General features: G+C 32.7%; 1 protein-coding gene across 1 annotated transcript in view; it reads right to left on the bottom strand.

Annotated features, from left to right (window-relative positions):
• Window positions 1-2,044: 2,044 nt before the first annotated feature.
• LOC126893221 (protein-serine O-palmitoleoyltransferase porcupine) overlaps window positions 2,045-17,798 on the bottom strand; it is a 30,051-nt gene continuing 14,297 nt past the window's right edge. Inside the window, exons 5-6 of the mRNA XM_050663190.1 lie at window positions 11,798-12,134; window positions 2,045-2,532 (exon numbers count right to left, since the gene is read on the bottom strand). Of these exons, the coding sequence (XP_050519147.1) occupies window positions 2,126-2,532; window positions 11,798-12,134 (744 nt within the window). The 3' untranslated portion in view covers window positions 2,045-2,125. The remainder of the gene's footprint in view (window positions 2,533-11,797; window positions 12,135-17,798) is intronic.

Below are 17,798 nucleotides of genomic sequence, written 5' to 3' on the forward strand. Positions count from 1 at the left end.
ACAAAAACCGTAATTAGAGTAGATGGATAACTGAACTCCCTTACTATGGCGGTTATTAGGGAGTCTATGGACATGGCCAGCCCATCTTAGACGTTGGCATTTAATCTCTTGGACTACGTCGCTAGCCCTTATATATCTGTTTGGCCTCGCATTCATTCGTTACTTGTTACTATTCGGATCGTGATAGGATCCAAAGATCCTTCTAGGTATTTTTCTCTCAAAATAACTAAGTTAAGCTCTCATACATGAGCGCTGGTCTAGTCACTATTTTATATATCCTAATTTTTTATATTGGTGTTAGGCTCTTGGATTTAATAGTGTTGTGGAGGCTGTACCGGGTGTCCCAATAAGAATGGCTCTCGGCCATATCTCAGGAACCGTTTATAGTACAGCTTTGAGAAAAAAAATTTATAACAAGAGTTACGTCGGGAAAGGCCTGGAAATTATTTTCATAATTGTAGGTCCACCGTTAGAGGGCGTAATTGAATATCAAAAATTAAAAAATCTAAATTTTACAAAATTTTCCCAATGACGGGGCACTGGAAATTTGATCATCGTATTCTTCATAAAATTTTGCGCATATTTGATTTCACAAGTTTAAGTCTACCTTAGCAAATAAAAGGTGGGGTGAGTGGGAACCTTGTTATGAAAAAATGGCTGTAAGTCCGGTTCTGCTAAATCAAATTTTGCAATCTTGGTCTTGTTGAAAACAGCTCTTTTTTGTCAATGTAAAGGTTATAATTTCGAACCAGCCTAATAAGTAATATGCCAGCTAGAATTCGTTATTTAATTTTTTTCGGAAATCTAGTTTTCTTTGGAAAATATTAAATACAAGTATGCATTTTTAATTTGGTATTACAAAATTAGACCAAATTAGAAACATAATACCGAAAACCGCATGTCGATACCTTTTATCTATCTCGAGATATCTTAAGAAATGTGTAAATTTTAAACATAACTGTTACTGTCACCGGTAAACGAGGTTAACTAAAGGTAGTGTGCTATGAAAAAAACAAATAAACATTTTCCAGATGTAAACGTATATCATTCATTAAAACAACAATAAGACAAACAAAACTATAAAATATAACAAAGAAATAAAAGCAACTACACGCTTAGTTTTAGTGACTGCCTAAATGTTTAAATTGTTGCCCATCATTTTCGATGCAAGCATTTACTCTTTCAAGAGTAGATTGAATAGCAACATATTTAACTATTTTAGACTTTTATTTAACTGTTTTAGACTTTTTTTATTTTATTTATGGGGACGGATTAAAGACCTTGTTTTTGCCGCTAGGCCCACTACACGAGAAAACATTATCTAGAATCTAGAGAATACGAAACTCCATTCAAAACATTGCGAAATTAGAAATTCAGACTGCTGTTCAATCTACTCTTGAAAGAGTAAAATGCTTGCATCGAAAATGATGAGCAACAATTTGAACAATTTGTCTTATTGTTGTTTTAATTAATTATATACGTTTACATCTGAAAAATGTTTCTTTTGTTTTTTTCCATAGCACACTACTTTACCTTAACTTCGTTTACGGGTGACATTAACAGTTGCTTAAAATTTACACGTTTCTTAAGATATCTCGAGATAGAAAGAATTCTCCAAAGAAAATTAGATTTCCGAAAATAATTAAATAACGCCTACTAGCTGGCACATTACTTATTAGGCTATTTAGAAAATAAGACACTTACATTGACGAAAAAGAGCAAGTATGCAAAATTCGATTTAGCAGAACCGGACTTACAGCCATTTTTTCATAAGAAGGTTCCCACTCACCCCCACCTCTTATTTGCCTTAAGTAGACTTAAACTTGTGAAATCAAATATGCGCAGAATTTTATGAATACGATGATTGGACTTCCAGTGCCCTTTCATTAGGTAAATTTTGTAAAATTTTGATTTTTTAATTTTTGATATTCAATTACGCCCTCTAGCGGCGGACCTACAACTATGAAAATAATTTCTCTGTATTTGTATTATGCTCACTAGCTCCTCTAGTTTTAGACTTATTGTAAGGAATTCGGAATTAAAATTATTGTATACTAATAAAAATAACTTTTATTAAAATAGTATAAAAATACAGGAGTCTTATATTATTTACAAAATGTACCAACTACATTATAAGAAGGATATTTACAAGCATAATCCAAAAACTAATAAAATATAAATTACTCCATTTTTGAAAAATTCCAATCTCATCGGTATTTGGATCCATCAGCATCCCCAAGAAAATTAAATGCACAACAGTGGTAAAAGAAAACACCAATCGGCACATCCAGGAAAAGATACTGTTTCTTTGAAACCTGTGACGGCATGATTCTTTACAGGGATACACGTTAATACAAGAATTGAAAGCTTTGGAAAACTGGCGTCGAACAGTAAACTGAAGATAGGAAAATATTCCTATGGATATTAATACCACAGATACTTTCAGCTCAAACCCATGTAGTAAGGATGATACTATAAATGTTGCCAATACTGCAAAGAATTTACCGTGAGGCAACCAAGACCTGTAAACATCTGAAAAGAAAAACTTTTGTTAATAACGAAAATAATTAAAAACATTTTTAAACTTTAGACTTATACTAAAATCACAATACAAGATGCACTAGAAATAAACAAACCAAAATACTTTGAATGTTACGAGAAGCACTCCCAAATTATGATTTACATTGTATATACAGGGTGTTTGGTAAAGAATGGGCCATAGCTTAGCCTTAGATTCCTGAGGTTAAAATAGGTAGATCCAACGGCATAAGTAGATCCAGCAACCTTGCAAGGGGGGGGGGGGTCAATGAAATAATTTTTTTCTAGATTTTTCTCAATGAAATAAAATACATCTGTCATTTGTCAACCCCCTCCCTTCCACATCCCCAACACCTTATTTTTAAAAAGAAAATAGGGGTCGTGTGGTAGCTCATGTGAAAGGGTATTCAAGTGGACTCTTTTCTCTGGTCCACCCTGTAGGTGTAGATAATTTTTTGTTAGGTGAATAACTTTTAAGGTATTCGCAAGAAACTATCCGAAAGGGTGCCATTTTTCAATGAAAATGGCTAATGTTCAACCACGAATAACTCAAAAAGGATCGAGTTATCAAAAACAAAAAAAAATGTTATTGTTGCTTAGAATTAGATTCCCTAGCTTCCACTTCCGTGGTTATTTTGACCAAAAATTTTCCTCTCCCGAGAGGGGGTGGGAACTACCCCCGAGATAAAAGCGGCATAGGATATAGGTTAGACTTTGTTTGTTGAGCTATTACCTACTTACTGTGAAAATATCAAGTAAATTGATGCAGTAGGATGGAATTCGGAGCCAAATACCCTAATTGACTAAATTAGGTATACTAATTTAACAGCAAAAATTTAAAAACTAGCGAAGGTACTAGATAAGAATGATGCAAAAATTGAAGGAATTCAAGAGAGATGAAATGAATTTAAGATATTAGATGGAATGGACAAGCAAAAATAAAAAAAGATGTTTATACGTTATGGTACGCAGGACATGTAGGCAGAGCTTTTAGGGTTTGTCCCGAAGAAAAGCAAAAATTTATGGATTTCAAACAAATAAACAATAGAATTTCGTATATCAGTTTGAGTTAAGACTTTTTTTAAAAGGATAAGCTTTTAAAATCTATAGAAATATACAGGGTGGTTCATCTTATTCGCCTCGGTCTCTGTACGGAAAACCATTTGATATTTTAAAAAAATTTCTTCACAGAAATATACAGGGCCTTTAATACTACAATCTAAAATAATGTAAATTATACAGGGTGCTCCAAAAAAGAGTGGTATATCAAAGTTATATTTTTTCTTATGGAATGCCCTATATCTGATGACATTGCTGAATTGACCTTAAAAAATAAGCTATACTTTCATAAGGGTTCCCTATACCTAAATACAGGGTGTTTTGATTTATTTCGATTTTTATGAAAATGTAAGGTTTTAGAAAAAAATAAATATCTACGAATCTAAGAATCAGTAACAAATTTTTTGTTGGATCTTAATAATAGACTATTTAGAATACTTAAACAGATGCTTACTGCAACAAAATTTCTTACAGGATGGTCAAAATATGAGATTGTTCTATTAACAAATTCAAGCAGTAATAACTTACTTATTTTAAATAGAACACCCTCTATCTTACTAGTCTATCGCGTAGAAAATTTACTTAGCTTTCAATTTATATTAGGGTTTCCTATAGGGGAAGATGTTCAACAGTGAACCACTTTTTTTTGAAAGCTCAAAAAATAGGTAAAATTAAAATTTAAAATATATTTTTTGCGTTTAAACTACAGAATAGAGTTTCTAAATTATTGTTTTAAAGTGTATTTTTAATTTTAACAATTTATGTAATAGATATTAGTCTTTGTTTGTTAAATGTCATTTGATTAACTGTGGACCAGGGGTGGTCCACAATGAATCATGAACAATTTTACAGTGAACCATTTAATTTATCAGTCAACCAACAATGCAATAATCAGAAACAAGTGGGAAAAAGTATATGATTTTTATTTAGTTAATGTTTTATTACAAAAATGGTGCTTATTAAACATCTAACGGCTGCAATTTAGCTGAAGTGTGCGGAGGCAGTGTGAGAATTGTTACTCCAGAATTTTATGCCAAATCCAAGGCCCCTATGGAGAGATGCGATTCGTGGTTATCCATGATGAGTAATGACGGATTTTCAGGAGTTGAATTGGTATGATGGATAAAATGTTTTATTACGTCAACAAACAGATTACTATTCATACAACCAGACGGAGCCGCCAATCCTAACGTCCTAGGGGGAGCTCCGTGCAACATCAAGTCTCTATAATTCTTTCTGGAAAAAACAATGGCAGGAGGTATTGCATGCCCTGTTGCGCTTACCATGCAACATGTTGTAACCAAAGTTCCCTTTTCACCGCTAGTAACCTTTCCGGCATTCGACAAACCAGTTGGGGCAATTACCTTTTGGGGTTTCTGAACAGTTGATGTTCCCATTTCGTCCAAATTATAAATGAGTGTGCCATCAGCAAATTTGTCATTTCTGTTAAGAACATTTGATTAATTATCAAAAAAGGTTTTCACATTTTCTCGGTTAAAAGACGTTGCTCTTGCAAGACTGCAGGATTCTGGCTTTCTCAACGAGATATCTAGATGTCGATTTCTAAAACATCTAAGCCATTCTACACCAGCTATGGAATTTCTTTCCTAGGAATCTGGCATTTTAATGTTGTTTAGCCTCGCCATTTCATAAGTAGCTTGCCTGCAGTCTTTTGTGGTGAGTCCGTAGAATTTTAGTGTACAAATCTTGAAGTATCCAATTAATACATTTTCTTGTTCTAAAGAAAAAATCCGATTTACTTCGTAGTTGGGAACCAAAGAAATGTTGCCTCTTTATTTTTACATGGCGGCGAAGTGTAGGATAAGGAATTTCGGCTTCTTTAGCTGGCTTTCGTATACTCATGCCTTTTTCTACTACTTCTAAAGCCTTTCTCATATTTTTCTGTGTAGTTGCTCCAAATTTTTTCCTTAATTTTGTTTCGCGGCATTCTAGAAAATAAAAACGTAAAATTGTTATTCTAGAACGTGTTTAGTTCGAGTCTAATAAATAAAAACAATAAACATAAATGTACTTTTTAAGCAAAGTTAACTTAGTTCACATTTTTTTAAAGAAACACTTACAAAAAAGTATCTGGTCTACAGTGAACCGGTTCACTGTGAAACAGGGTCGATTGATTCACTGTGTACCACCCTGTACATTATTATATTTTAGGTTAGAAAAAATAAGAAAAAAGCTTAACACACTTGCAACTATTTTACATAAGTATGGCCAAATACATAAAGAAAATTATGTGAAAGGTTTGCTCTTAAATATAATCAACGCAAGGACATTAAAAATCGTAATACTTACTTTAAATATATAAGTTTTTCCCTCTAAAAACAACAATTGGCTCGCACCTCCTATAAACTTTGCAGCACGTGCCGGCTAACTGACCGGATGGATTTGTAAGTCAACTGTGGTTAATATTCGTAGAACGCAAGTGTCTGGCGTTGCCAGATTTCCTAATATTTCAGTGGTTCACTGTACCCCACTGGTTCACTGTTGAACATCTTCCCCTACCTATCTTTTACAGGGTGGTCAAAATATTAGATTGTTCTATTAACAAATTCAAGATGTAATAACTTACTTATTTTAAATGAAACACCCTGTATCTTACTAATCTATCGCGTAAAAAATTTACTTTGCTTTCAATTCTTATTATGGTTTCCTATACCTATCTCCCTTCATTTTTTAAATATTTGAAAATTTCCTAATTTGTAAGCTTTAAAAATTAGAATTAAGTACCTATGATGTGGTTATGTAGAACACATTACCAACACTGGCAATATACTTAAATATCTTAGTCAAGATACTTTCGTTAATAAAATTCAAATTTTTATTATTTAATCACACAGAGTGTTCTTATTTTAAATGACATACTCGATATTTTATTCTTTATAATGGAAGATATTTAAAATCTCTTCAATTCCATGTAAACATTCTCAATTCACATATTATTCTGTAAACGTAAATTCCCATGTTATTCTGTAAATACCCATTTTTACATATTTTTGTACAATAGGCTCGTTTTCGTCATAGTAGCCATTGCATTTAATTGTTTGTAATTGCGGTTCAAAGATTCAAACAAAAAGTGGGGTTCTTAAATTTACTTAATAACCGTTGGCTAAAGATATGGAAAATACTTAGACGGAATGAAATATAATTTAAATATCTTCCAGAATACGGTATCTAATATAGGGTATGCAGTTTAATATAAACATATTATTCAATGTCCCATGTAGGCCAAAATGAACTAAAATAATAGAACACTCTGTGTGATTACATGATAACAATGAAAATTTTATTAATGACAGTATCATGTCTAAGTATATTGCCGGTGTTGGTGATGTGTTGTACATATTAATATGTAACCACGACATATTTACTTAATTCTAATTTTTAAAGCTTGCAAATTAGGAAATCTTTAAATATTTAACAAATGAAGGGAGGTAGGTTTAGGAAACCCTAATACGAATTGAAAGCTAAATAAATTTTCTACGCGATAGGCTAGTAAGATACAGGGTATTCTATTTAAAATAAGTAAGTTATTACAGCTTGAATTTGTTAATAGAACAATCTCATATTTTGACCACCCTGTAATAAACTTTGTTGCAATAAACATCTGCTTAAGTATACTAAATAGTCAGTTATTAAGATCCAAAAAATACTTTGTTATTGACTGTTAGATTCGTAGATATTTATTTTTTTTTCTAAAACCTTACATTTTGATAAAAATCGAAATAAATCAAAACACCCTGTATTTAGGTATAGGGAACCCTTATGAAAGTGTAGCTTATTTTTTAAGGTCAACTCAATAATGTCATCATATATAGGGCATTCCATAAGAAAAAATATAACTTTGATATACCACTCTTTTTTGAAGCACCCTGTATAATTCACATTATTTTTAGATTGTAGTATTAATGGCCCTGTATATTACTGTGCAGAAATTTTTTTAAAATATCAAGTGGTTTTCCGTACAGACACCGAGGCGAATAAGATGAACCACCCTGTATAATAAGAAAAAAATCCTGTAATTTTTATAACACAAAGGACAAAAAAAATGAAAAACTGTAAATATCCTCTTTTAAATATATAGATTTACATACATTTTGCTTAATCTCGAAAAGAAGGAATATGTACTTATACCAGAACGATTTTTTATTAAATATTTTCTTAATACGAATGTATAATACGAATATTTCAGTTGAATCTAGTGAACTAATATTTTTTAAACACTTACTTTTTAAAACGAATCCTTCACTGATGACTTGCTCAATATAAATTTTAAGACTTCTACCTACAACGTGTTAGTAGTATGCAAGAACTCAATGAACTGGCAATACGACCACTCAATACAACAATAGTTATTTATGTACCAAGTCAGTAAAGTTACTCTTTATCGAAAGAGTCTGATATTATGAGCCGAGCGAGCGTAGCGAGCAAGGCGAATAACAGATGAGTTCGATAAAGAGTCTTTGCTGACGTGGTGCATACAAAATTTTATCGCCAACAATTTGATATTGGTTTTAACACTTACTTACAATTTACAATTTAAGAATTTTTTAAATTTTAGACGTAATAAAAATTTCCTGACAGTGGTGACAGCTGACTTTTGCATGATGGCCGCTTTCGATTTTTAATCGATAGTTATCAATATTGAATATTTACTAAATCGGTAAAGTTTTGATTTATTTTATATGAATATAATTACAAAATACTACAGAATTTCACTTTTTGACATAAATTTAATTAACAATGTCGTAAATTTTTTCAATATTTTTAATAATTAAAGTAAACAAATTAACTCAATGAACTGGCAATACGACCACTCAATACAACATTAGTTATTTATGTACCAAGTCAGTAAAGTTACTCTTTATCGAAAGAGTCTGATATTATGAGCCGAGCGAGCGTAGCGAGCAAGGCGAATAACAAATGAGTTCGATAAAGAGTCTTTGCTGACGTGGTGCATACAAAATTTTATCGCCAACAATTGGAAATTGGTTTTAACACTTACTTACAATTTACAATTTAAGAATTTTTTAAATTTTAGACGTAATAAAAATTTCCTGACAGTGGTGACAGCTGGCTTTTGCATGATGGCCGCTTTCGATTTTTAATCGATAGTTATCAATATTGAATATTTACTAAATCAGTAAAGTTTTGATTTATTTTATATAAATATAATTACAAAATACTACAGAATTTCACTTTTTGACATAAATTTAATTAACAATGTCGTAAATTTTTTTCAATATTTTTAATAATTAAAGTAAATAAATTGTAAGTTAACTCAAATAAAGAATCGATTACTGCCATCGACCACTTACATTCAACCTCGATTAATCGCGGCAGGTAAAGTAAAATTCTTCTTTCAGTACAAGAAAGTGTTACTTTACTGTCGCAAATGGGGGCAAATGAGTATAATAATTAATGACTTTAGTGACGGTTGGCGATAAAATATTTATTCCATACCGTCTATTCTTCAAGACAATGAGTTACTTGTATCAGGGTGAAGAATAAACAATCTTACTGTCTATGTACACGTGCCATTTAGCTACAACAGCAGGTAGTTAAAGTTAACTTATTTATTAGTTGGGTATTTTCCACTTTTAGGTCTATACATAGGATTCTGTGGACCAACCAATTTTTAAATCGGTTACTTTATTGCAGTTGTGGGGGCCTCTAAAAATGTACCCGATCTTAAGACAAACCCCCGAGATTCGAAATTAAATAAAAACCTTTGTACTTTTATCTTCTATAATTAGCTTTAAGTAAAAAGAGTTGCAAAATATTAAAGCGAAAAATAAACAGTATATCTCTAAAATGGATATATATATAACACACCGCGTATAATTAAAGTGCTTGTACCGTAATCCGGAATTTCGACGTGCATTACAGTATCTTCGGAACTTACTTATATTTTATCGGCTCTGAAAATCCGATCACCCGTATTTGTCTTGTCTGTTCACATACTCATACGACACTCTGATTCTGAAATTCTCGTTACATATTTCAAGGGTACATTCTTCCCTAAGCGATTCTGCTGATTCAACAAAACAATATGATATGTATCTGACGTAATTATTATCAAAACAAACCGAAGAATGTTGATGTGCCCATATTACCAAAATATTCACTACCCAGCGCTTTTAACAATTCTCAATAACTAATGGTTTTGTATACAGGGTGCACACAAAACAAGCAACACTTAATATGATATTTAAAATGGCTCGAACAGCAGTCAACAATGAACAATACAAACCTTTCTAGAAAACAAATTACCATAACGTAGCAGCGGCAATTACTATTGTTATCTGGTCTCTGACATTAGATGGTATAGTAAGAAAGACATTATTTATTGTGGGAATTTTTCATTTAATGTTCCAAAGATATTTACATTTTAATAATTTTCGATTCCAAGGAATTCTGCCGTATTTATGTTTCAGTTATTTTCAATCGTAATTATCTCTTTATTAAAAAAAGTGTCAGTCGATACCAGACGAGGTCTCAAGGGGGAGGGGGCAATTGACCCCATTGTCCCCCCTTGGATCCGCGCCTGACTAGATTTAAGCTAACTTACTTTGGTACAAAAGTTGATAATATCCGAAATACAGGGTGTCAAAGTTAAACTTTTATTTTATTTATTTTTGAATATTTCCTGGCAGGCATGGGACAACAACACGAAATTTGGTAAATGGTGCTAGTACTGTACACCCTACTAAATTATGTTAAACAAACATTTCTGGCTACTACCAGAGGCGTACGACGGGGGAACGTGAAAATTTGACCCTTTCCAAATTCTACGCCACTGGCGGAATTGCTATTTTAGTGCAATTTTTTGATTCTCCAATACTTTCTATGTAAATAACATACTCTTCATTCGTAACGATAAAGCCATTAGTTTTCGAGATATTTGAAGCTAAAAACGAAGGAGCATAAAACATTAAGCAAAATAAGTGTGCCTTTTCATTTTTAACTTCAAATATCTCGAAAACTAATGCCTTTATCGTTACGAATGAAGAGTATATTATTTGCATAAAAAGTATTGGAAAATCTAAAAATTATGCTAAAATAGCAGTTTCATCAGTGGCGTAGAATTTGAGAAGGGTCAACCATTCACTTTCCCCTGTCGCACGCATCTGGTAGTAGCCAAAACCGAATATTTAACATAATTTAGTAGGGTGTACAGTGCCTACACTTTCTGTCAAGTATGACATGAATATGTCAAATTATTTTTATAAGTATTATTTTTTTTAAATCTTTTATTCTTTATTTAAAACTTTAAGAACTATGTGTGCCCGGTACTATAAAACTATTTGACATATCCTTATGATACTTGGCAGAAAGTGTAGGTACTGTACACCCTACTAAATTATGTTAAATCTTACGACAGGGAAAAGTGAATTGTTGACCCTTCCCAAATTCTACGCCACTGATGAAACTGCTATTTTAGCATAATTTTTAGATTCTCCAATACTTTCTATGTAAATAATATACTCTTCATTCGTAACGATAGTCATTAGTTTTCGAGATATTTGAAGTTAAAAATGAAAAGGCACACTTATTTTGATTAATGTATTATGCTCCTTCGTTTTTAGCTTCAAATATCTTGAAAACTAATGGCTTTATCGTTACGAATGAAGAGTATGTTATTTACATAGAAAGTATTCGAGAATAAAAAAAATTGCACTAAAATAGCAATTCCACAAGTGGCGTAGAATTTGGGAAGGGTCAACCATTCACGTTTCCCCGTCGTACGTCTCTGGTAGTAGCCAGAAATGTTTGTTTAACATAATTTAGTAGGGTGGACAGTACCAGCACCACTTACCAAATTTCGTGTTGTTGTCCTATGCCTATCAGGAAATATTCAAAAATAAATAAAATAAAATTTTAACTTTGACACCCTGTATTTCGGTTATTATCAACTTTGGTACTAAGGTAAGTTAGCTTAAATCAACCTATTTTAACCTCAGGAATCTAAGGTTAAGCTATGTCCCATTATTTACCAAACACCCTGTACATTTTAAATCCCAAATCATGATTTACAATGTTAAATACATTGTAAATCATGATTCAGGACTGTTCTTGGTAACATTCAACGTGTCTTGGTTTATTTCTAGTGCATCTTTATTGTGATTTTAGTATAGTTGCCTTCATACTGATCTACGAGTAATACATTGTTGAATGTACTTACATTTTTTTAAAAACTCATGCATTGGTCGATTCCATCTGGTAACAACAATGGCAAGAGCAGTTGGAAATTCTGTTTTTATTGGGTCAACTACTTCGTACCTCCAGTTCTTTGGTTCATGCCAAATTTTGGAACCCTTAAAGCCAGCAGCTAACATTGAAGCTTCTGATAAAAAACTTATGAAGTAATGGCTTGTTCTAAAAGACATAGCTTCTCTGTAACTTATCAACCATCTGTTAGACTCGTCTGGTATAAAATACGTGGACCAGCAATTCGAGATCATCAGAAAAAATACTGAGATGGTCAGTGCTCTTATTATTCCTAATATCCACCAGATATTCTGCAATCAAATAGATAATGAGTTTTGGACATTGCTTAACATTATACAAAAAATTACAACACATTATAATAAAATTGCTGAAAACATTCTACCTAGGCAAACTTCTGATACTTGACAAAGAATTTGGAAAACTCAGTTGGATACCTTAAGAAATGCAAGATTACTCTGGGCTAATTAGCAAAATACAAGGAAAAGTTATTTACCAGTAATTTTATTGCTGGAGCTGGAATCGAATCTTATGATTGTATACATTAATAATATAGGTATGCAAAGTCCGCAGATAGTGTGCTACTTTTTTTATAAACAAAATGGCGCCCGAAAATCGTGTTTTTTTCAATTTTTGCTCTATAACTCCAAAGATTTTAACTTTACACCAAAAACGCCCAATTAAAAATTCACCGCAATTAAATTCCGCATAGAGACGTGTTTTTGCCGATTTACTTCGACGAAAATTTTCCTTGGAAAATTCGGGTTTTTCCAACAAAATCTTTAATTTTCAACTAAAGTTTTAGATAAGTACTTGTTTATCAACAATTAAATAGCTTGGTAATATAAAAGCTCTTTTTGTATAGATTATAATTCCAGTAGCCGATGGAAATTGAATGGACAGTTTAGCAACAATTGAATTGTTAATTAAAAATTTACGGTCGCTGTAATAATCACAATAATTATGATATATAAGAATAACTATGATTTTTGTATAAAACGACACTGTACCTATCCAATGTACTTTACAGAATTGAAATTAAACTATTTAAGCGGCCTCAGGAATATTTTAAAATTTTAAACAATTTTTTGGCTTATCATCATCATCAATGGTGCTACAGCCCTATGAAAGAGCCTCGACTTTCCCTATCTATTTGCTTTCTATTATTTGCTTGATTGTAAATATATGATCCTGGGTGCTTCTGCCTTTTCTGAAACCGCTTTGTGATTCCTCGAGTGTGCTGTCAATTTTTTCGATTATTCTTTTGTTCAGTCTTTTTTCGTATATTTTCATGGCAGTGCTTAACAGTGTTATTCCTCTGTAATTGTTGCAATCTGTTCTATCACCCTTTTTATAAATCGGCACTATTTGTGTCTTCTGCCAGTCCATCGGTATCTGTTCTTCTCTCCAAACTGCATTAAATATTTTTAATAATAGCTCTGTTGCATTTTGTCCCTTTTTTTTATCATTTCACTGGTTACTCTGTCATAGCCTGGTGCTTTTCTGTTTTTCATTTCTGCAATAGCTTCTTGCAGTTCATTTATGGTTATAGGGTCTACATTGTCTACTTCTATTCTTTGGTTCGCTACATTGTTTTCTTCTTGAGAGCAGTGAGTTCGTAGCATCTCTTGGAAATATTCTCTTCATCTGTTCATTATTTCATTTTCTTGTGTAAGAATTTCGCCAGTTTTATTCTTTATGTTTTCTATTTCTTGAATTTTTTCTTTTCTCATTGATTTTAATACTCCATAGAACAGTTTTTGATTCTCTTTACTGTTTGTTTCCATATTTTCTCCAAATTATGTCCATTTGTCCTTCTTTGCCTTTGTAACCAGTTCGTTTACTAGTCTCCTGTGTTTTTTATATTCTTCATAGTTTTCTGGTGTTTTGTTTTGTAAGTATATTTTCCAAGCATCCTTTGGATTCCATAATTTATTTAATTATGTAAGATATTTTGTCAACTTTTAAAAGGTTTTTACCTTTGTATTTTTGGGTGGCTAAGCCTGTTAGGTTTGTAACACTGATGATGCTCTTTTTAGAGAGCGAAAACGTTTTGTTGTGATATTTGTGGCCCTTTTAAGGGTTTTTAAATAAATATACCTTTTACCAAGAAACATTTTTCATTAAATTTACGTGTAATTAATGGTATGCAGCCAGCTACAGGAAATTCTTCCTTGTGGATATTTCTATAGAGCTCTTCAGAGCAGCGGTAGATAGAGTAAAAATAGTGATGATGATATCCAACCTCCGATTAGGAGACGGCACTTAAGAAGAAGATCTATGATGATAACCAACTTTATATAGGAGAAGGAATCACAAGTAGGAGGATTCAAGAAGAAGGAAGTGTAGATGTGGATTTCAACACTTTGTTGACTATAAACTTAATCATATCAAAAAATACCACTGGCGAAGCGTCCATGTAACCACTGTTACCATTGGTAACAGTTAAATATCTTGCAAATAAATATTTTATGACTACTATGAAATAATTCCATTTATATTTTTTACTAACAGAAATATTTATTAATAGTACCTAATTCAGTAAATAGCCAACTAGACGCACGAAAATATTGGCGAGATTATGTGAATCCGTTGCACGTTAGTATATGCTGTTACCACATTTGGGTATGATAACGCAGGAGAATACTCGCCGTCGCTCGAGACTAGCTCTTTTCTGAAAATTTTGAAGGAGCAACCGCTGTAGCAATGCGTTACTAACTTTACGCCAATATCAGAGAGAATGATGTTACTACAAGTACAAGCCAACCCCGTCAATATAAATATTACACAAGTTTATGCTCCCACTGCAGACAAAGAAGAGGAAGAAGCTATTGAGTTTTATGAGAATATCAACAGAATTATACAGAAAATTCCACGACAGAAAGTTCTTATCATTATGGGAGACTTTAATGCCAAGATTGGAGCTGGAGATAAGACGCACTACATCGGCGCACATGGACTTGGAATCAGAAACGACAGAGGAGACCTCCTAGAAAAATTCGCAGAAGACTCAGAACTCGTTGTCACTAACACATTTTTCCAATTACCACCTCGAAAGCTGTACACATGGAAATCCCCTCAAGACAAACCCGGGAGAATTATTAGAAATCAAATAGATTACATTTTAGTAAACAAAAGATTCCGAAACAGCTTTACATCTGTCAAGACTTATCCTGGAGCAGACTTAGAGACGGACCACGTTCCACTGGTGGGAGTATTTCGCGTCAAACTCAAAATAGTGCAGAAAAAGAAATCACAATCATACGAACTACGTATGCTAAAAGACCCTGACACGAAAATGAGGCTCCAAGCCACGTTAAACGAGCAAGTGACTGCAATTAGAGACGCATCGAACGAAGAACAAATGATCAAACAGATGACCGAAATAGTTCAAAATGTAAAGGATAGGCACTTAAAGGCAGATAAATTAACCAAGAAGAAATCATGGATGACAGATGAGATCCTGAAACTAATGGACGAAAGAAGAAATGCCAAAAATGACCCCAACACATACAAAACAATCAATATATCAATAAGAAGGAAAATTAGAGAAGCGAAAGAAAAAGAAGCAATGGAGAGATGCCAAGAAATTGAGATTCTACAATCAAAGTACGATAGTCATAATGTACCGGGTGTCCCAATAAGAATGGCTCTCGGCCATATCTCAGGAACCGTTTATAGTAGAGCTTTGAAATAAAAAATTTTATAACAAAAGTTGCCTCAGGAAAAGCCTGGAAATTATTTTCATAATTGTGGGACCACCGCTAGAGGGCGTAATTGAATATCAAAAATTAAAAAATCTAAATTTTACAAAATTTTCCTAATGAAGGGGCACTGGAAATCCGATCGTCGTATTCTTCATAAAATTCTACGCATATTTGATTTGACAAGTTTAGGTCTACCTTTGGAAATAAGAGGTGGGGGTGAGTGGGAACCTTGTTATGAAAAACTGGCTGTGAGTCCGGTTCTGCTTAATAAAATTTTGCAAACTTGGTCTTGTTGAAGACAGATCTTTTTCGTCAATGTAAAAGTTATGATTTCGAACCAACTTACTGAGTAATATGCCAGCTAGAAGGCGTTATTTAATTTTTTTCAGAAATCTAGTGTTCCTTGGAAAATATTAAATACAAACATGCATTTTTAATACCATATTACAAAATTAGACAAAATTAGCAACAGAATAGCGAAAACCGCATGTTAATACCTTTTTTCTATCTCGAGATATCTTACAAAACGTGTAAATTTAAAAACATAACTGTTACTGTCACCGGTAAACGAAATTCATTAAAAGTAGTGTGCTATGGAAACAACAAAGAAGCATATTCCAGCTGTCAACGTATATTAGGTCTTTTCAACGCTTCTCATTTGTTTCGAGCCTCGTTCATATCTCGTATATTAATATTATACACGGATTATACGGCATATGACAGAGGCTCGAAACAAATGAGAAGCGTTGAAAAGCCCTATTACAAAGAAATAAAAACAACTATTTAGTGATGACATAAACGTTCAAATTTTTGCCCATCATTTTCGTTGCAAACATTTACTCTTTCAAGAGTAGATTGAACAGCAGTCTCAATTTCTGCTCTCGATATGCTTTGAATGGCGTTTAGTATTCTCTGGATAATGTATTCTAGAGTAGTGTATGATGCGATGGGCAACAATTTGAATATTTAGGTCGTCACTAAGTAGTTCTTTTTGTTCTGTGTTATATTTAATTTTAATAGTATTGTTTCTCTTTATATTGTTGTTTTAATTAATTATATTTTTATACGTTGACATCTGGAAAATGTTATTTTGTTTTTTTCCACAGCACACTACTTTTCATTAACTTAGTTTACCGGTGATAGTAACAGTTATGTATAAAATTTACACGTTTCTCGAGATATCTTGAGATAGAAAAAAGGTATCGACATGCGGTGTTCGCTATTCTATTGCTAATTTAATCTAATTTTATAAAGTATTGTTAAAAATGCATACTTGTATTTAATATTTTCCAAAGAAAACTAAATTCCTGAAAAAAATTAAATAACGCCTCCCAGCTGGCTTATTACTTATTAGGATGGTTCAAAATTATCACGCTTACATTGAAGAAAAAGATCTGTCTTCAACAAGACCCAGTTTTCAAAATTTGATTTAGCAGAACCGGACTTACAGCCATTTTTTCATAACAAGGTTCCCACTCACCCCCACCTCTTATTTGCAAAGGTAGAGTTAAACTTGTTAAATCAAATATGCGCAGAATTTGATGAAGAATACAATACTCGGATTTCCAGTGCCCCTTCATTAGGAAAATTTTGTAAAATTTAGATTTTTTTATTTTTGATATTCAATTACGCCCTCTAGCGGTGGACCCACAATTATGAAAATAATTTCCAGGCTTTTCCTGAGGCAACTTTTGTTAAAAAATTTTTTATTTCAAAGCTCTACTATAAACGGTTCCTGAGATATGGCCGAGAGCCATTCTTATTGGGACACCCGGTACATAGGAAAGTTAAAGAACTCACAGGTGGACTAAGACGGAGACAGGGAGGAAATCTAACTGATTCTGACGGAAACATCATCTTAGATAAACAGAGTAAAATTAGAACGTGGAAAGAATATCTAGAAAAACTGTTTGAAGACCAAAGAGATAACACCTTTGAGCTAGAAGAAGAGGTAGATGATGGACCAAGAATATTACAGCAGGAAGTTTATTCTGCCATAACACAGCTAAAGGATGGCAAAGCAGCAGGTCCCGATAATATACAAGCAGAACTACTCAAACTGATGAACAACGAATCAATAGCAATAATCACAATATTCAACAACATATACAACTCTGGACAAATACCAACAGAATGGCTGAAGTCTGAGTTTATTGCACTTCCAAAAAAAAAAAACAGGAGCCAAAAAGTGCGAAGAATACCGTACGATAAGCCTGATGAGTCTCATATTTTTGAAGAAAAAAATGGGAT

This window comes from Diabrotica virgifera, chromosome 10 (genome assembly GCF_917563875.1).
Source record: "Diabrotica virgifera virgifera chromosome 10, PGI_DIABVI_V3a".
NCBI lineage: Eukaryota > Metazoa > Arthropoda > Insecta > Coleoptera > Chrysomelidae > Diabrotica > Diabrotica virgifera.